The sequence below is a fragment of the Hypanus sabinus genome, chromosome 3 (assembly GCF_030144855.1).
Source record: "Hypanus sabinus isolate sHypSab1 chromosome 3, sHypSab1.hap1, whole genome shotgun sequence".
Classification (NCBI taxonomy): Eukaryota; Metazoa; Chordata; class Chondrichthyes; order Myliobatiformes; family Dasyatidae; genus Hypanus; species Hypanus sabinus.
In genome coordinates, this window is record NC_082708.1 from 125,468,874 (window position 1) to 125,481,432 (window position 12,559).

Below are 12,559 nucleotides of genomic sequence, written 5' to 3' on the forward strand. Positions count from 1 at the left end.
TGTGTTGACTGTGTCTCAGGAAGAGCTGTGGTGTTTCTTGCCTGCAGTAAAACAGATGACAAGGTCTGATAGATAGCACTACAGGAATGAAGAGGAATTTATAGGCACCTGAAGCAATACAACCTGATGATGAAAGGGGTTTCAAATTTACGATACATGGTGAAATAAAACCCTTAGCAAAGCTTTTTGTCTGCTTTTTATTTTGCCTGATTAAAGCTAGCTTCAAAAGGTTTAAGATGGAATCAGAATGTTGGCAGTAATGTGGTGCCAAGGATCAGTTAGAGTCACAGAGAAATCCAGGTAATAATCAACCTTCATTTTTTACATTAAGCCTTTTTGTTCCCTAAATAGAGAAAATAAATAGTTCCTATAGGATATATTAATTATACAGTTCATTAAATGTTCTAATGTAGTTACTCTGTTTACATTGGGGATGGCTCCAGTGGCTGTTCATGTAGTTCATTTGACAAAGTTCAGTGAGACAATGTATTTTAGGCAATTATCCTTTATTTCAGCCTAGTTAGTTGGTGCCTTAAACTCCATAAAATGTCTCAGTGCTATACTTAATTATGTATGAAATGTTGTTACGTGTTATACTAGAACTCAGCAGCCTTTCAGAGCAAAGGCAATGAAATTATCTGATGGTCTCTGGAAGAGAATTCGTGGCCATGACAAGAAACAAATTCACTGTTCTTTTTATCAAAAAAGTTCCAGCAAAAAAAGTAAGCAACCCTTTACCTTGATGTCCTATCCAGGATGGCAGCTCTATTTTTTCAGTAGTCCTGATTTTTACTGTGTTCAATATAAGTAAATGCAGAAGACCTTTCTTCATGTCACAGTTATCTTGCTGGAGTAAAGTGCAGCTACTTAATAGAGTTATTTTGATCTTTCCTTCAATTCCTCGGCATCCAGTTAGTTTGTCATTATGAAATATCACAGGTGCTGCAGGGAAGAATGGATTAGCTTTGCTAATTCATATGAAATTTTATGTCGTTGAGAGGAACATTAAACTTAAAACTTTGGTAAACAGCTAAATATTGATATATCAAGTATATTTGAAATACCCTGCAAGTAGCATTCTACCAGTTATTTGGAGAGCAATAAAGTGTGCTCCAAGACCATTCTGCTAGCAGGATGTTGATAAGGTTGTACTACCTGAAAGTAGCTCATGTGTTTTATTATGAAGCTCTTCAATCACTGATAAAATCTTATGCAAGTTAGCTTCTCCATTGGAGAAGGCTACTTAATTTTTTTGTATTATTTGGCAGCAAGTTTGTTAGTTGCTGTTCATACTGTGTGACAGGAAGTGATTTATGATATTGAATTAGGATTCTAATGTTACTTGAGAATCATATTAAAATATGCTCCCTAGTTAGTTAATTTTATAGATATTAATGACATATTATTAATATTTTATTAAAAGGGTCAAGAAAGAGTCTGATTAAATACTCACAAATAGATTTAATTTTGACTGGCTTGATAGGGCAAATTGTGTTTGTTCTGCACTTCATGTTTCTACATGCCTTATTTTTATGAAAATCTTCTTGTTTTTCACTCTCTTTTAACTGGTACTTTGTGTTGTAGACCTCAGGCTATATTTGTGAGAATTTTGTGGGAGAATTCTAATTTAATTTGATCAACTATGTTCTCTTTCATCCTCTTTCTATGCTTTCTCATTCTCTTTTTTTCTAATTTCTCTTGTTCTTCTTCTCCTTTCACAAACCTCCGTGACAAAAGGCACATGATTGAAGATTTAAGCACATCTACATCTGGAATTACATCATGGCACTTAATTACAAGACTCATTTACGGAAAATGCTTTCAAACAACATCTGCATTTTATATATATATTTTGGAAAGGAAGTTAGAAAGAAAAGTGTGTATTTGCATGGCAGTTTAGACAACCTTAGCTTACCCCTTTTTTGCAGATAATGAATATATCACTGTTGTATAGTGGGAAAATTAAGTAATTTAGGATGTTGATAACATTTCTAAATTAAAGTTCCTTTTCCGATGTAATTACAAACATATGATTTAAAAATACTTGAAAATAAACAGGTAAATACTTTTGTTAAAAATTAAAAGAAAGGTATAAAAACAAACATGTTAACTTTTAATATTCATATTCTATGTCATAATTAATCTAAAAACATAAAATGCTGCAAAAACTCAATAGGATAAACAATATCTGTGAAAAGAGATATTGTCATCAGTGTTTTGAGTACATCAGCCTTTCATCAGACCTAAAAGTGATTGTTCCTTCTTGCCGAAATGCTGCCTGACCAGTTGAATTTTTCCACCATTTTCTATAATTATTTCAGATTTAAATTATTTGTAGGTTTTTTTTAGTTTAATTTGTAATTCATGGTCATCAATTCTGCTATTGGCAGACCAGTAAAAATCTAATTTTATCCATAATGTAAAACATATTCAAATCATGTATAATAGGACTTTAGAATATCACATTACTGGTGTTTGCTGTAGCTTTCATCTTGAACCTGATAACATAGTGTAAGCCTACGACATAACCTTAATGTGAAAAGTTAATTAATCAATCTGATTATCTAGAAGAAGCCAAATCATGGGATATTGCATTGCACTGGCAAAACTTGCATGACAAGCCATTGGTCTCTAATATGGTGACTTCAGATCAGTCCCTTTAGGAGGAAGTCTGTCAATATTGCTGATTCCTGTCATAAGCACAGACCCAGGATCTCACTCTTTTTCATATTTCAAAATTCAAGAATCAAGAAATGTCATTTCATGTAAATAGGTGTAAAGGAGAACAAAATTATTGTTACTCCAGGTCCAATGCAGCACAAAAAATACACAAACTATAAAGAAAACAACAATAAAATTGCAATAAATATTAATTTAGCTTATATATGTAAGTTGATTGTATGTCCATAAAGTGCCGCTAGGTTGTACATGAAGTGACTGACAGGAAATAAGAAAATAGTGGTGGTGTTAGTGGGTGGAGGTATTGATCAGCCTTACTACTTGGGGAAAGTAACTGTTTGTGAGGCTGGTGGTCCTGGTGTGGGTGTCCTCTCTGATGGGACTGGAACAAACAGTCTACGTGCTTCATCCTGCGCCCAAAACCTGCTGCAGAAGTTGGTGACATTTTAGACACCACGGTTCCAGAGGAAACATTGGACTGCATAGAATGCAGGAGAGTTCCTGAGTAGATCATGGATTGTGTAGAGGTAGAGAGAGTTTAAAAGAAGTGAGCGGGGGCAGTCAGCACATTTTACGCACCACAGGTCCCAAAGAGACATTGGATTGCGCATAATTAGGCACATGGCAATGTCCAATATAAAGAAGATGGATTTAAACAGAGTAGTCATTGTGTGAGTGGGACAGTGTTAGAGTGCAGAGTTGAGATTTTGACTCATTGACGTTTCAGCGAGGCGAGGCATAGGCCATAGGTATGTAAATTTTTTTCATTATTTATTCTTTATTTCTTATTGCACATTTAGAGTGGGGGTTGTTGCCAGTGAGGATAGTGGGATGTGGGAAGGCAGGGAGTCCTCCAGTGTTCCTGACAGCTACACCTGCAAAGAGTGCATGGGAGAAGTCTGGACAGTTATGGACTGGGTACAGGTCAATGGGACTTGCGGAATAAAGTTTTGGCACAGACTAGAAGGGCTGAATGGCCTGTTTTCTGTGCTGTAGTGTTCTATGGTTGATACACAGGACATGGAGAGAGTTTGTTATACCCAAGTGCAGGACACAGGTAACTGGGTGACCATCAGGAGAAGGAAAAAGGATAGGCAGCCAGTTCTGAGTACTCTTGTAGCTGTTCTCCTCAACTTTGGATTCTTTTGGGGTTGGGAGGAGTGAAATGACCTAGCAGTGGTCTCTGGCATTGAGTCTTCCAATGAAGGTGGGACTTGTACAGATGGGACTGTTTAAACCTGAACTGGGGGAACTAATACCCTAGCTGAAAGTTGCACAGGGGTGGGGGTGGCGCTTAAACTACAGTTTTGAGGGGATCGGAATCAGAGTGCCAGAGCAGGTATTGGAGTGGTTATGGAGAAAGATGTTGTTACGTCTACATGCTAAGTCAGGAATCAAAAGGTCGAGCACGGTGGGAATAATGTTCTGAGCTGCATGTATTTCAATGCAAGGGGTATTGAGCTTAGGCATGGATCAACATGTGCAATTATGACATTGTAGCCATTAGTGAGACATGGTTGCAGGAAGGCAGGACTGGCAACTCAGTATTTCAGAGTTCCATCGTTCTAGACGTGATAAGAGTGGGAATGATTAAAGTGGGAGAGGTGGCATGACTAGTCAGGGAAAATGTCAAGGTAGTGCTCAGTCAGTACAGTCTGGAGAGTAGATCTAATGAGGCTTTATACACAGGAATAAACTGAGGAAGAAGAAAGCTATGACCATGTTAATGGGATTATATTATAGAACACCCAGCAGTCTGCGCGATTTAGAGGAGAGATTTGTAGAGCTTGTAGCCTATTGCAAGAAACATAAAGTAGTGATAGTAGCTGATATAAACTTTCCACATGTTGACTGGGACTCCCATGCTGTAAAAGGGCTGAATGGGAAAGAGTTCATCAAATGTATTCAGGAAAGTTTCCTTAATTAGTATGTAGAATTCCCAACTAAAGAGAGTGCGATACTAGATCTCCTATTAGGGAATGAGACAAAGCAGGTGACAGAAATTTGTGTAAGGGAACACTTTGCATCGGATGATCATAATGCAATTAGTTTCAAGGAAAGTATAGAAAAGGAAGGTCTGGTTCTCAGGTTGAGATTCTGACTTGGAAAAAGACCAATTTTGATGGTATCAGAAAGGATTTGGCAAGGGTGGATTGGGACAGGTTGTTTTCTGGCAAAGATGTACTTGGTAAGTGGGAGGCCTTCAAAAGTGAAATTTGTTTGTTCCTGTCAGAACACAAGGCAAAGATGACATGTTTAGGGAACCTTGGTTTTCAAGAGATATTCTTGTTAAGAAAAAGTAGGAGGTGCATAGCAGATATGGCAGGTAAGAACAAATGAGATTCTTGAGGACAAGAGCAAAAGCATAGCAATGAATAAAACTGGTCTTCTGTAAGATCAGAATGGTAATCTATGCATGAATCTAAGAGAGATGGGGAGATTTTAAATGGAGTTTTTTGCATCAGTATTTACTCGGGAGACAGACACAGAGTCTGTAGATGTGAGGAAATGCAACAGTGATGTCATGGACCCTATACAGATTACAGAAGAGGAAATGTTTGCTGTCTTGAAGCAAATTAGGGTGGATAAATCCCCAGGGCCTAATAGGGTATTTCCTCAGATCCTGTGGGAGTCTAGTGCAGAAATTGCAATGGCCCTAGCAGAGATATTTTTAAAAATCTTTAGCCATGAGTGAGGCACCAAAGGATTGGAGGATAGCTAATGTTGATCCATTGTTTAAGAAAGGCTTTAAGAATAAGTCAGAAAATTGTAGTTTGGTGAGCTTGAGGTCTGTAGTCGTAAAGTTATTGGAAGGTATTCTAAGGAATTTGATATATCAATATTTGGATAGACATGGACTGACTAGAGATAGTCAGCATGGCTTTGTTTGTAGTAAGTTGTATCTAACCAATCTCATAGAGTTTTTTGAGGAAGTTACCAGGAAAGTTGATGAAGGTAAGGCAGTGGATGTTGTCTTCATGGACTTTAGCAGGACCTTTGACAAGGTGCCGCATGGCAGGTTGATCATGAAGGTTCAGTCACTTGGCATCTAAGATAACCTTGCAAATTGGATTAGCACTGGCTTTGCAGGAGAAGCCAGAGAACGGTGGTAGATGATCGCCTGTCTGACTGGAGGCCCGTGACTAGTGGCGGGCTGCAGGGGTTGGTGCTGGGTCTATTGTTGTTTGTCAACTGTATTAATTATCCAGATGATAATGTCTTAAACTGGATCAGCAAATTGGCAGATGACACCAAGATTAGGAGTCTAGTGAAAAGTGGGGAAGAATATCAAAGCTTCTAGCGGAAAAAATGAGCTGATAAATGACAGATGGAATTTAATGCAGACAAGTGTGAGGTGTTCCACTTTAGGAGGACCGACCAGGATTTGTTTTACACGGTGAGCAGTAGATCAGTGATGTGTGTGGTAGAATAGAGGGATTTGGAAATACAGATCCATAATTTCTTGAAAGTGGTGTCACAGGTAGATGGAGTTGTAAAGAAATCTTTTGGCATATTGGCCATCATAAATCAATGTATTGAGCACAGTAGTTGGGATATTATGTTGAAATTGTATAAGATATTAGTGGGGCCTAATTTAGAGATTGTGTGTAGTTTTGGTCACCTAAATATGGGAAAGATGTAAACAAGAGTGCAGAGAAAATTTGCAAAGATGTTGCCAGGACTTGACCTATAGGGAAAGGTTTGAATAGGTTAGGACTTTATTCCCTAGACTATTGAAGATTGAGGGAAGATTTGATAAAGGTATACAAAATTATAAGAGTTGGAGATAGGGAAAATGCTAACAGGCTTTTTCCACTGAGGGTTGGTGAGACTACAACTAGATGTCATGGGTTAAAGGTGAAAATAGAATGTTTTAGGGGTGTTATGAATGTGCCACAACTCTGAGGGGCCGAAGGGTACAAAGTCGCTCCCTCCTTTTTGAGAATCGCAAGATCGCTATTAATTCGGGTCTGGGACTCAGGAATTGAGAGAGAATCCACAAGGTTTTGGAATGTGTCCTGGCCTCAGCGAGACAAAGCCACGGATAACGGCCATTGTCTCTTGGAGACAGAATTGTGTATTGAGTACTGTACTATTCATTGAAGCCCTCAGAGGACGACCTGAGTGGGCTGGTGGAGGGATTGCATCATCCCAACCTGATTGACATCTGAGACCCCGTGAGTAAGGATAAAAGAGGGTCTGGGGAACAACCCCTTCAGACGCACCAGAAGAAACGCTGGAAATCCAGTGACAGCATTTTATAGTGAACGCCAGTGAGGGCCCGAGTGCGTCCTCCCTTGCCAGGGTAGCGGGCTCATCATGGAAGAACGGCTTAGCTAAAGGAGAGGCCACAAGTGAACGGCCACACCAACAAGACTCTGACGGATCGAAATCATAAAAGGAATTGGCAAGTTTCTCCAAATCTCCCTCTCTCTCCAACAAAAGGCTGCAGCCTGCATGAACTGAGTGACTTTTATATTTCCATCGGACAATACATTTATCCCCTAGACAACGATAGAGCTTATTTCTTATTGATTATTAATATACCCGCACTTTTAGATTTAGTATTGATGACGTATATTATCTGTATGTTTGCATTGATATTATTTTTGTGTATTTTTACTAATAAATACTGTTAAAAATAGTACCATCAGACTTCAACAGACTTCTCTATCTTTGCTGGTAAGTGACCCAGTTACGGGGTTCGTAACAGGGGAATATGAGGGGGATCTTCTTCACTCAGAGGGTGGTGAGAGTGTTGAATGAGCTGCCAGTGCAAGTGGTAGATGTGGGTGGGTTTCAACTTTTAAGAGATGTTTGGATAGGTACATGGATAGGAAGGAAATGGAAGGCTGTGGTCCAGGTGCAGGCCGATGAAACTAGCCAGATTAATAGCTTGGCACAGAATAGATGGACTGAAAGGCTTGTTTGTGTTTTGTCACGTTCTTTGACTCCATAGTGTACTCAAGAGAGATATTGAAAATTAAAGGGGCTTGGATATCTTGGTGAATAATGAGAAAGAAGACTGAGAAATGAGCGAGGGAACAAACAAAAATTAGAAAGGATGGAGAAGAAAATGGGAGCTAGATACGGATAGTAGGAAATGGAGGTTTGGTGGAGAGGTTTGCTGTGCTTCATGTCTATGAGCTTCGTGATGATCAGCCATGCTAATGTGTTGAACTGAGAGCATGGTCTTACTTCAGGCTGCTCTGGGGGTTTGGATCTAAGGACTCAATTTGGTTTAGAATGTTGTTGCTCACTTCTATTGTATATGCTTTGGTCGGTGGTCTGTATTTGTTTTAATTGAGTTCTTTTGGGTTTCTTGCTTTGTGGCAAAGCAGACAAATCTCAAGGATGTATAATTTATACATTCTTCGATAATAAATGTGCTTTGAATCTTGAATGAATCTTTGATATAAGATTTACATTGATAAATCACTGAGTTATGTTGCCTTAATTTTCTTTAAGTATATTTGAGGTTTTTAAATGCTAAAAGATTTTGATCATGTTAATATGTAAGTTTTTTGTCTTTTGGCGATACTTTATCTTAAAATTAGAGCCAGGTCATTCAAGAATAAAATTGGAAAATTGCAGTTTCCTTCCCCATAGAGCTTTGGATCCCAGTTCAAGACAGTCTTTAGACCATGTGACAATTGAAGACCAGTGATATATTTCCAAATCAGAATATGGCATGTGTTTGAAGATGGTGGTGTTCCCATGTGCCTACAATCTTTGTCGTTCAAATTCAAGTTCAGGTTTAATTGTAATTCAACCATACACATGTATCCAGCTAAACAAAACAGTGTTCCTCCAGGACCAAGGTGCAAAACACTACTTACTGCACATTTAGTTATGATTTCACCTGCAGTCACAAAATAATGTTAAGACAAGGCCCCAAGCAGCATAACCCTGATGGTGATGGTGCATCGGGTGTTGTCCTGGAGCCGTGATTCTGCATGAACAAGTGTACAGCAGTTCCTCATCTTGTGCTGGGTCAGCCGCAGACGAAGGCAGTCCAGCTTGTCTTCCAGGGAGCAAACGCTCTCCAACGTGTCTTCAGTGCCTCTGTTCTCTCCCACACCGCCTCTGGTGTTTTTTCCCCTGGTGCTATAACAGTTGATGCTAGCGCATAAGGTCTGTGCAACAACCAATGCCACGCAGCTCCCCCACCGCCAGTCTCACCAGTGAACCAATGAACCGAATTTGCTGAATGTTGTATTACCAGTGTCTAATGCAATCACAAAAAAAATGTTTTAGACAAGTATTGCGCCATTTGATGTTCCCAGAGTGACCTCTGAGAGCAAATGCACCACCATCTTACCAGAAGTAAAGCCATTATTGGTGGATGTGGAAGATGATAATATAGTGCTGGAAGTTGGAAGATTTTAACATTGAAGAATAACAGACTAGGTTTTGGGAGGGTAGAAGTTGGGAAGCTTTAAAGGCATCCTTTGAGTGAGGAAGGTAGAGGTATGAGTTGTAAGGGAAGTGCAGCCTTCAAAGTTCAAAGTAAATTTATTATCAAAGTACATGTATATCACCATCTACAACCCTGAGATTCATTTTCTTGCGGGCATACTCAGTAAATCCAAGAACCATAATAGAATCAATGAAAGACCACACCCAACAAGGTAAAGGAGCAATCAATGTGCAAAGGCAACAAATTAAGCAAATAAAAAAGAAATAAAGAAAGAAATAAATAAACAAACAAACAATAAATATCAAGAATACGGGATGCAGAGTCCTTGAAAGTGAGTCCATATATTATGGGAACAGTTCAATGATGGGCAAGTGAAGTTATTCCCATGGGTTGAAAAGCCTGATGATTGAGGGATAATGACTGTTCCTGAACCTGGTGGTGTGAGTCCTGAGACTCCTGTATCTTCTTCCTGATGGTAGCATTGAGAAGAGAGCATAACCTGGGTGGTGGATGCTGCTTTCCTGTGACGGTGCTCCTTGCAGATGTGCTCGGTGGTGGGGAGTACTTTAACTGCGATTGGCTCTGCCAAATCCACTACTTTTGTACCATTTTCCGTTCACAGGTTTTGGTGTTTCCATACTGTGATGCAACCAGTCAATTTCTCTCCACTACACATCTACAGAAGTTTGTCATCCTGAATCTTCGCAAACTTCTAAGGAGGTAGAGGCTCTGCTGTGCTTTCTGCATAATTGCACTTCTGTGCTGGGCCCAGGACAGGTACTTTGAAATGGTAACCGAGGAATTTAGAGTTGTCGACCCTCTCCACCTCTAATTCCCTGATGAGGACTGGCTCATGGACCTCTGGTTTCCTCTTTCTCAAGTCAATAATCAGTTCCTTGTTCTTACTGACTACCCAGCCAGATTTTCAATCTCTGCTGATTTGTCACCACCCACCATTTGTTGGAAAAAATGACAAATCATGCTTGGAGTTCAGGTGTAGAGTGGCAGCAATTAGATTGGAAGGGAGAAGAAAAGAGCAGAAGTATGACACCTGACAAAAGATATGGTGCCCAAAATCATCCTTACCTTCCCTCACAATTCTTCCCTTAAAGAGACACACCACAATACAAGCAGCTGAGAGTGAGAGTGTTGGCAGGGAGTGGTTGGGATGTGGTAGAGTTCTCCCGATGGAGCAGAAGAACCTGTGCAGGACTGTGAAGAATAACGTGTAGTACTTTGTGCGTACACCATTTGTAGATGCAAGTCCAAGGAGCCGTCAGTGAGAGTATTTATGTCCTCTTTGGAGCCCTGTAATGCCCTTAGCAAATTAGAATGCAGAAATTGCATGAATCGAACATCAAAGGTTCCTCACTTTGTAATTGGCCTTTCCTTGATTTCTGGAGTGCAGCAATGTGCAAGTGTCAGTTGTGGCAGAAACAGCTTGTGATATTTACTGGATGAGAGTGAGGATGACCTTGACTTTGAGAGTAGTGCAAGCACTTTTGTTTATTTGCTAATTGAGATTTGTCTACAGCTTTAGAAAGCCATATCTGTTCGTGTCATTTCCTGAGGTCAGAGCTGAGAAAAAGAGGGCAGAACAATGGCACAGCTGGTAGAGCCACTGCTTCACTGCTCCAGAGGGCCTGGTTAGATCCTGCCCTTGCATGTTGCATGTGTGGAGCTTGCATGTTGCATGTGTGGAGCTTGCATGTTCCCTTGTAACACTGCAGGTTTCATTTGGGTGCTCAAGTTTCCTCCCACATCCCAAACATGTGCCGATTGGCAGGTTAATTAGCCACTGTGTATTTCCCCTCATGTCAGTATGTGGCAGAATGGAGGGATGGGGGGAGTTGAAGAGAATGTGGAGAGGATATAATATGGGATCAATGTAAAATTGTGTGGTTGATGGTTAACCGGACTTGATAGGCAGAAGGGCCTGTTTCTGCACTCCCTCTCTATGACTCTTTTATAAAATAGTACTCTTCAATTCTGAAGAATTAGCCCTAACTGGAAATGTTAACCCTGCCTCTCAGCACTTGCTGTCCTGCTCTCAGGCATACCGATTATTTCCAACATTTTCTGGTATGTTTCAATTCGCAATGTTATTGGCAACTGGTGGCCATGGGAATGGATTGGGGCACTAATACCTGACTCAAAACGAATCATTGCGTGCAGCTGAGTGTCCACTCAATTTCTATTAACAAACCCTTGGAGAGACAAACTTTTCTGCATCTTTTCTTAAACAGGAATGACTTTGCCAACATGCAAACTCCACTTGGGGTGCCAGTATCTCAGGCTACTTTCACTTGCTCGCTTCCTGTTATTACTATTTCTTTTTGGTGCTGGCTCCTATGTATGGTCTTATAGCAGCCTGCAGGGTAATGTGCAGAAAGTCGGTGATAAGGTTAGTTGCAAAACCCTATTTGCATGATGTAGCTGTTCATTAATTTATAGTCTGACATATGCTACCAGTCCTTCCCTCCTGTTGTCCAGTTGAATGAACTCCACAATGTCATTATTTATGTATTGAAAAAAGGTGCTTTCAAAGTAACTACTTGGAAGTCAGAATAAGGTATTCCATGGAGAAAGCTGATTGAATCCAGTAGACTAGACTAGAATTTTTTTCTCCAGTGCTGCTGAAGGATCTCGGCCCAAAACGACAACTGTACTCTTTTCCTTAGATGCTGCCTGGCCTGCTAAATTCCTTCAGCATTTTGTGTGTGTTGCTTACACCAGACTGAGGCTAGAATATTTGAAAGAAAGGCCCACCACTTTCTATATAATTTAACTTGAATTGAGTGAGCAGTGTTTTCAAAGTTTTAATAATTGCTAGCAGTTCAGAACATGTGAGACAGCTGTAACAGCATTACCACACATCTTGAAAGGATTGATTACTTAATTCAAATATAATCATGGCCTTGTTCTTGACAGTCATTTTGCTGTTTCTCAATACCAATTAGCCCGATTTGGAATTATGCCTTTAATCTTTTTTGGTTACTATTATTGACATCTTCATGTTGATAACTGAACTAAATGCATTTTATTAAGAGGAGTAAATATATTAATAAACTAGTTGAATGGTGGGTTTTATGGATTAATTTGCTTGCATAGGTCATTTGACCCTGTGGAAATATAATAGAAGCCAGCTCTTGCTGTGGAAATTGATAGGCGAATCTCTCTACTCTTGAGCCAATGAAGCTGTTCCCGGGGAACATTCTTATCATACATGTTGAGACATAGAACAGAAGAGCATGGGTTAGGCCATTTGGCCCATGTGATGTTGTGCTGATCTTGATGCCAATTTATACTAAATGTCTTCCTCCTCTGTATCATTCTCATCCCTCCATTCCCGTCATAATCATGGGACTCTCTAAGAGCCTTTTAAACTCCACCAAACTACCTACATACACTAATACCTTGGCAACCTATTCCAGAACTTGGCCAAATGGTTAAGGCTTT

At 39.8% G+C, this 12,559-nt stretch overlaps 1 protein-coding gene across 3 annotated transcripts in view; it reads left to right on the forward strand.

Annotated features, from left to right (window-relative positions):
* Nucleotides 1-12,559, forward strand: part of afg2a (AFG2 AAA ATPase homolog A) — a 377,888-nt gene that overhangs the window by 182,147 nt on the left and 183,182 nt on the right. The window contains exon 15 of one of the 3 annotated variants that reach the window (XM_059965086.1): nt 9,723-10,029. The exons of the other annotated variants lie outside the window; for them this stretch is intronic. Coding sequence (XP_059821069.1) covers nt 9,723-9,824 — 102 coding nt within the window. The 3' untranslated portion in view covers nt 9,825-10,029. Of the gene's footprint in view, nt 1-9,722; nt 10,030-12,559 lie in introns of those variants that run through there. 3 annotated transcript variants of the gene reach the window in all.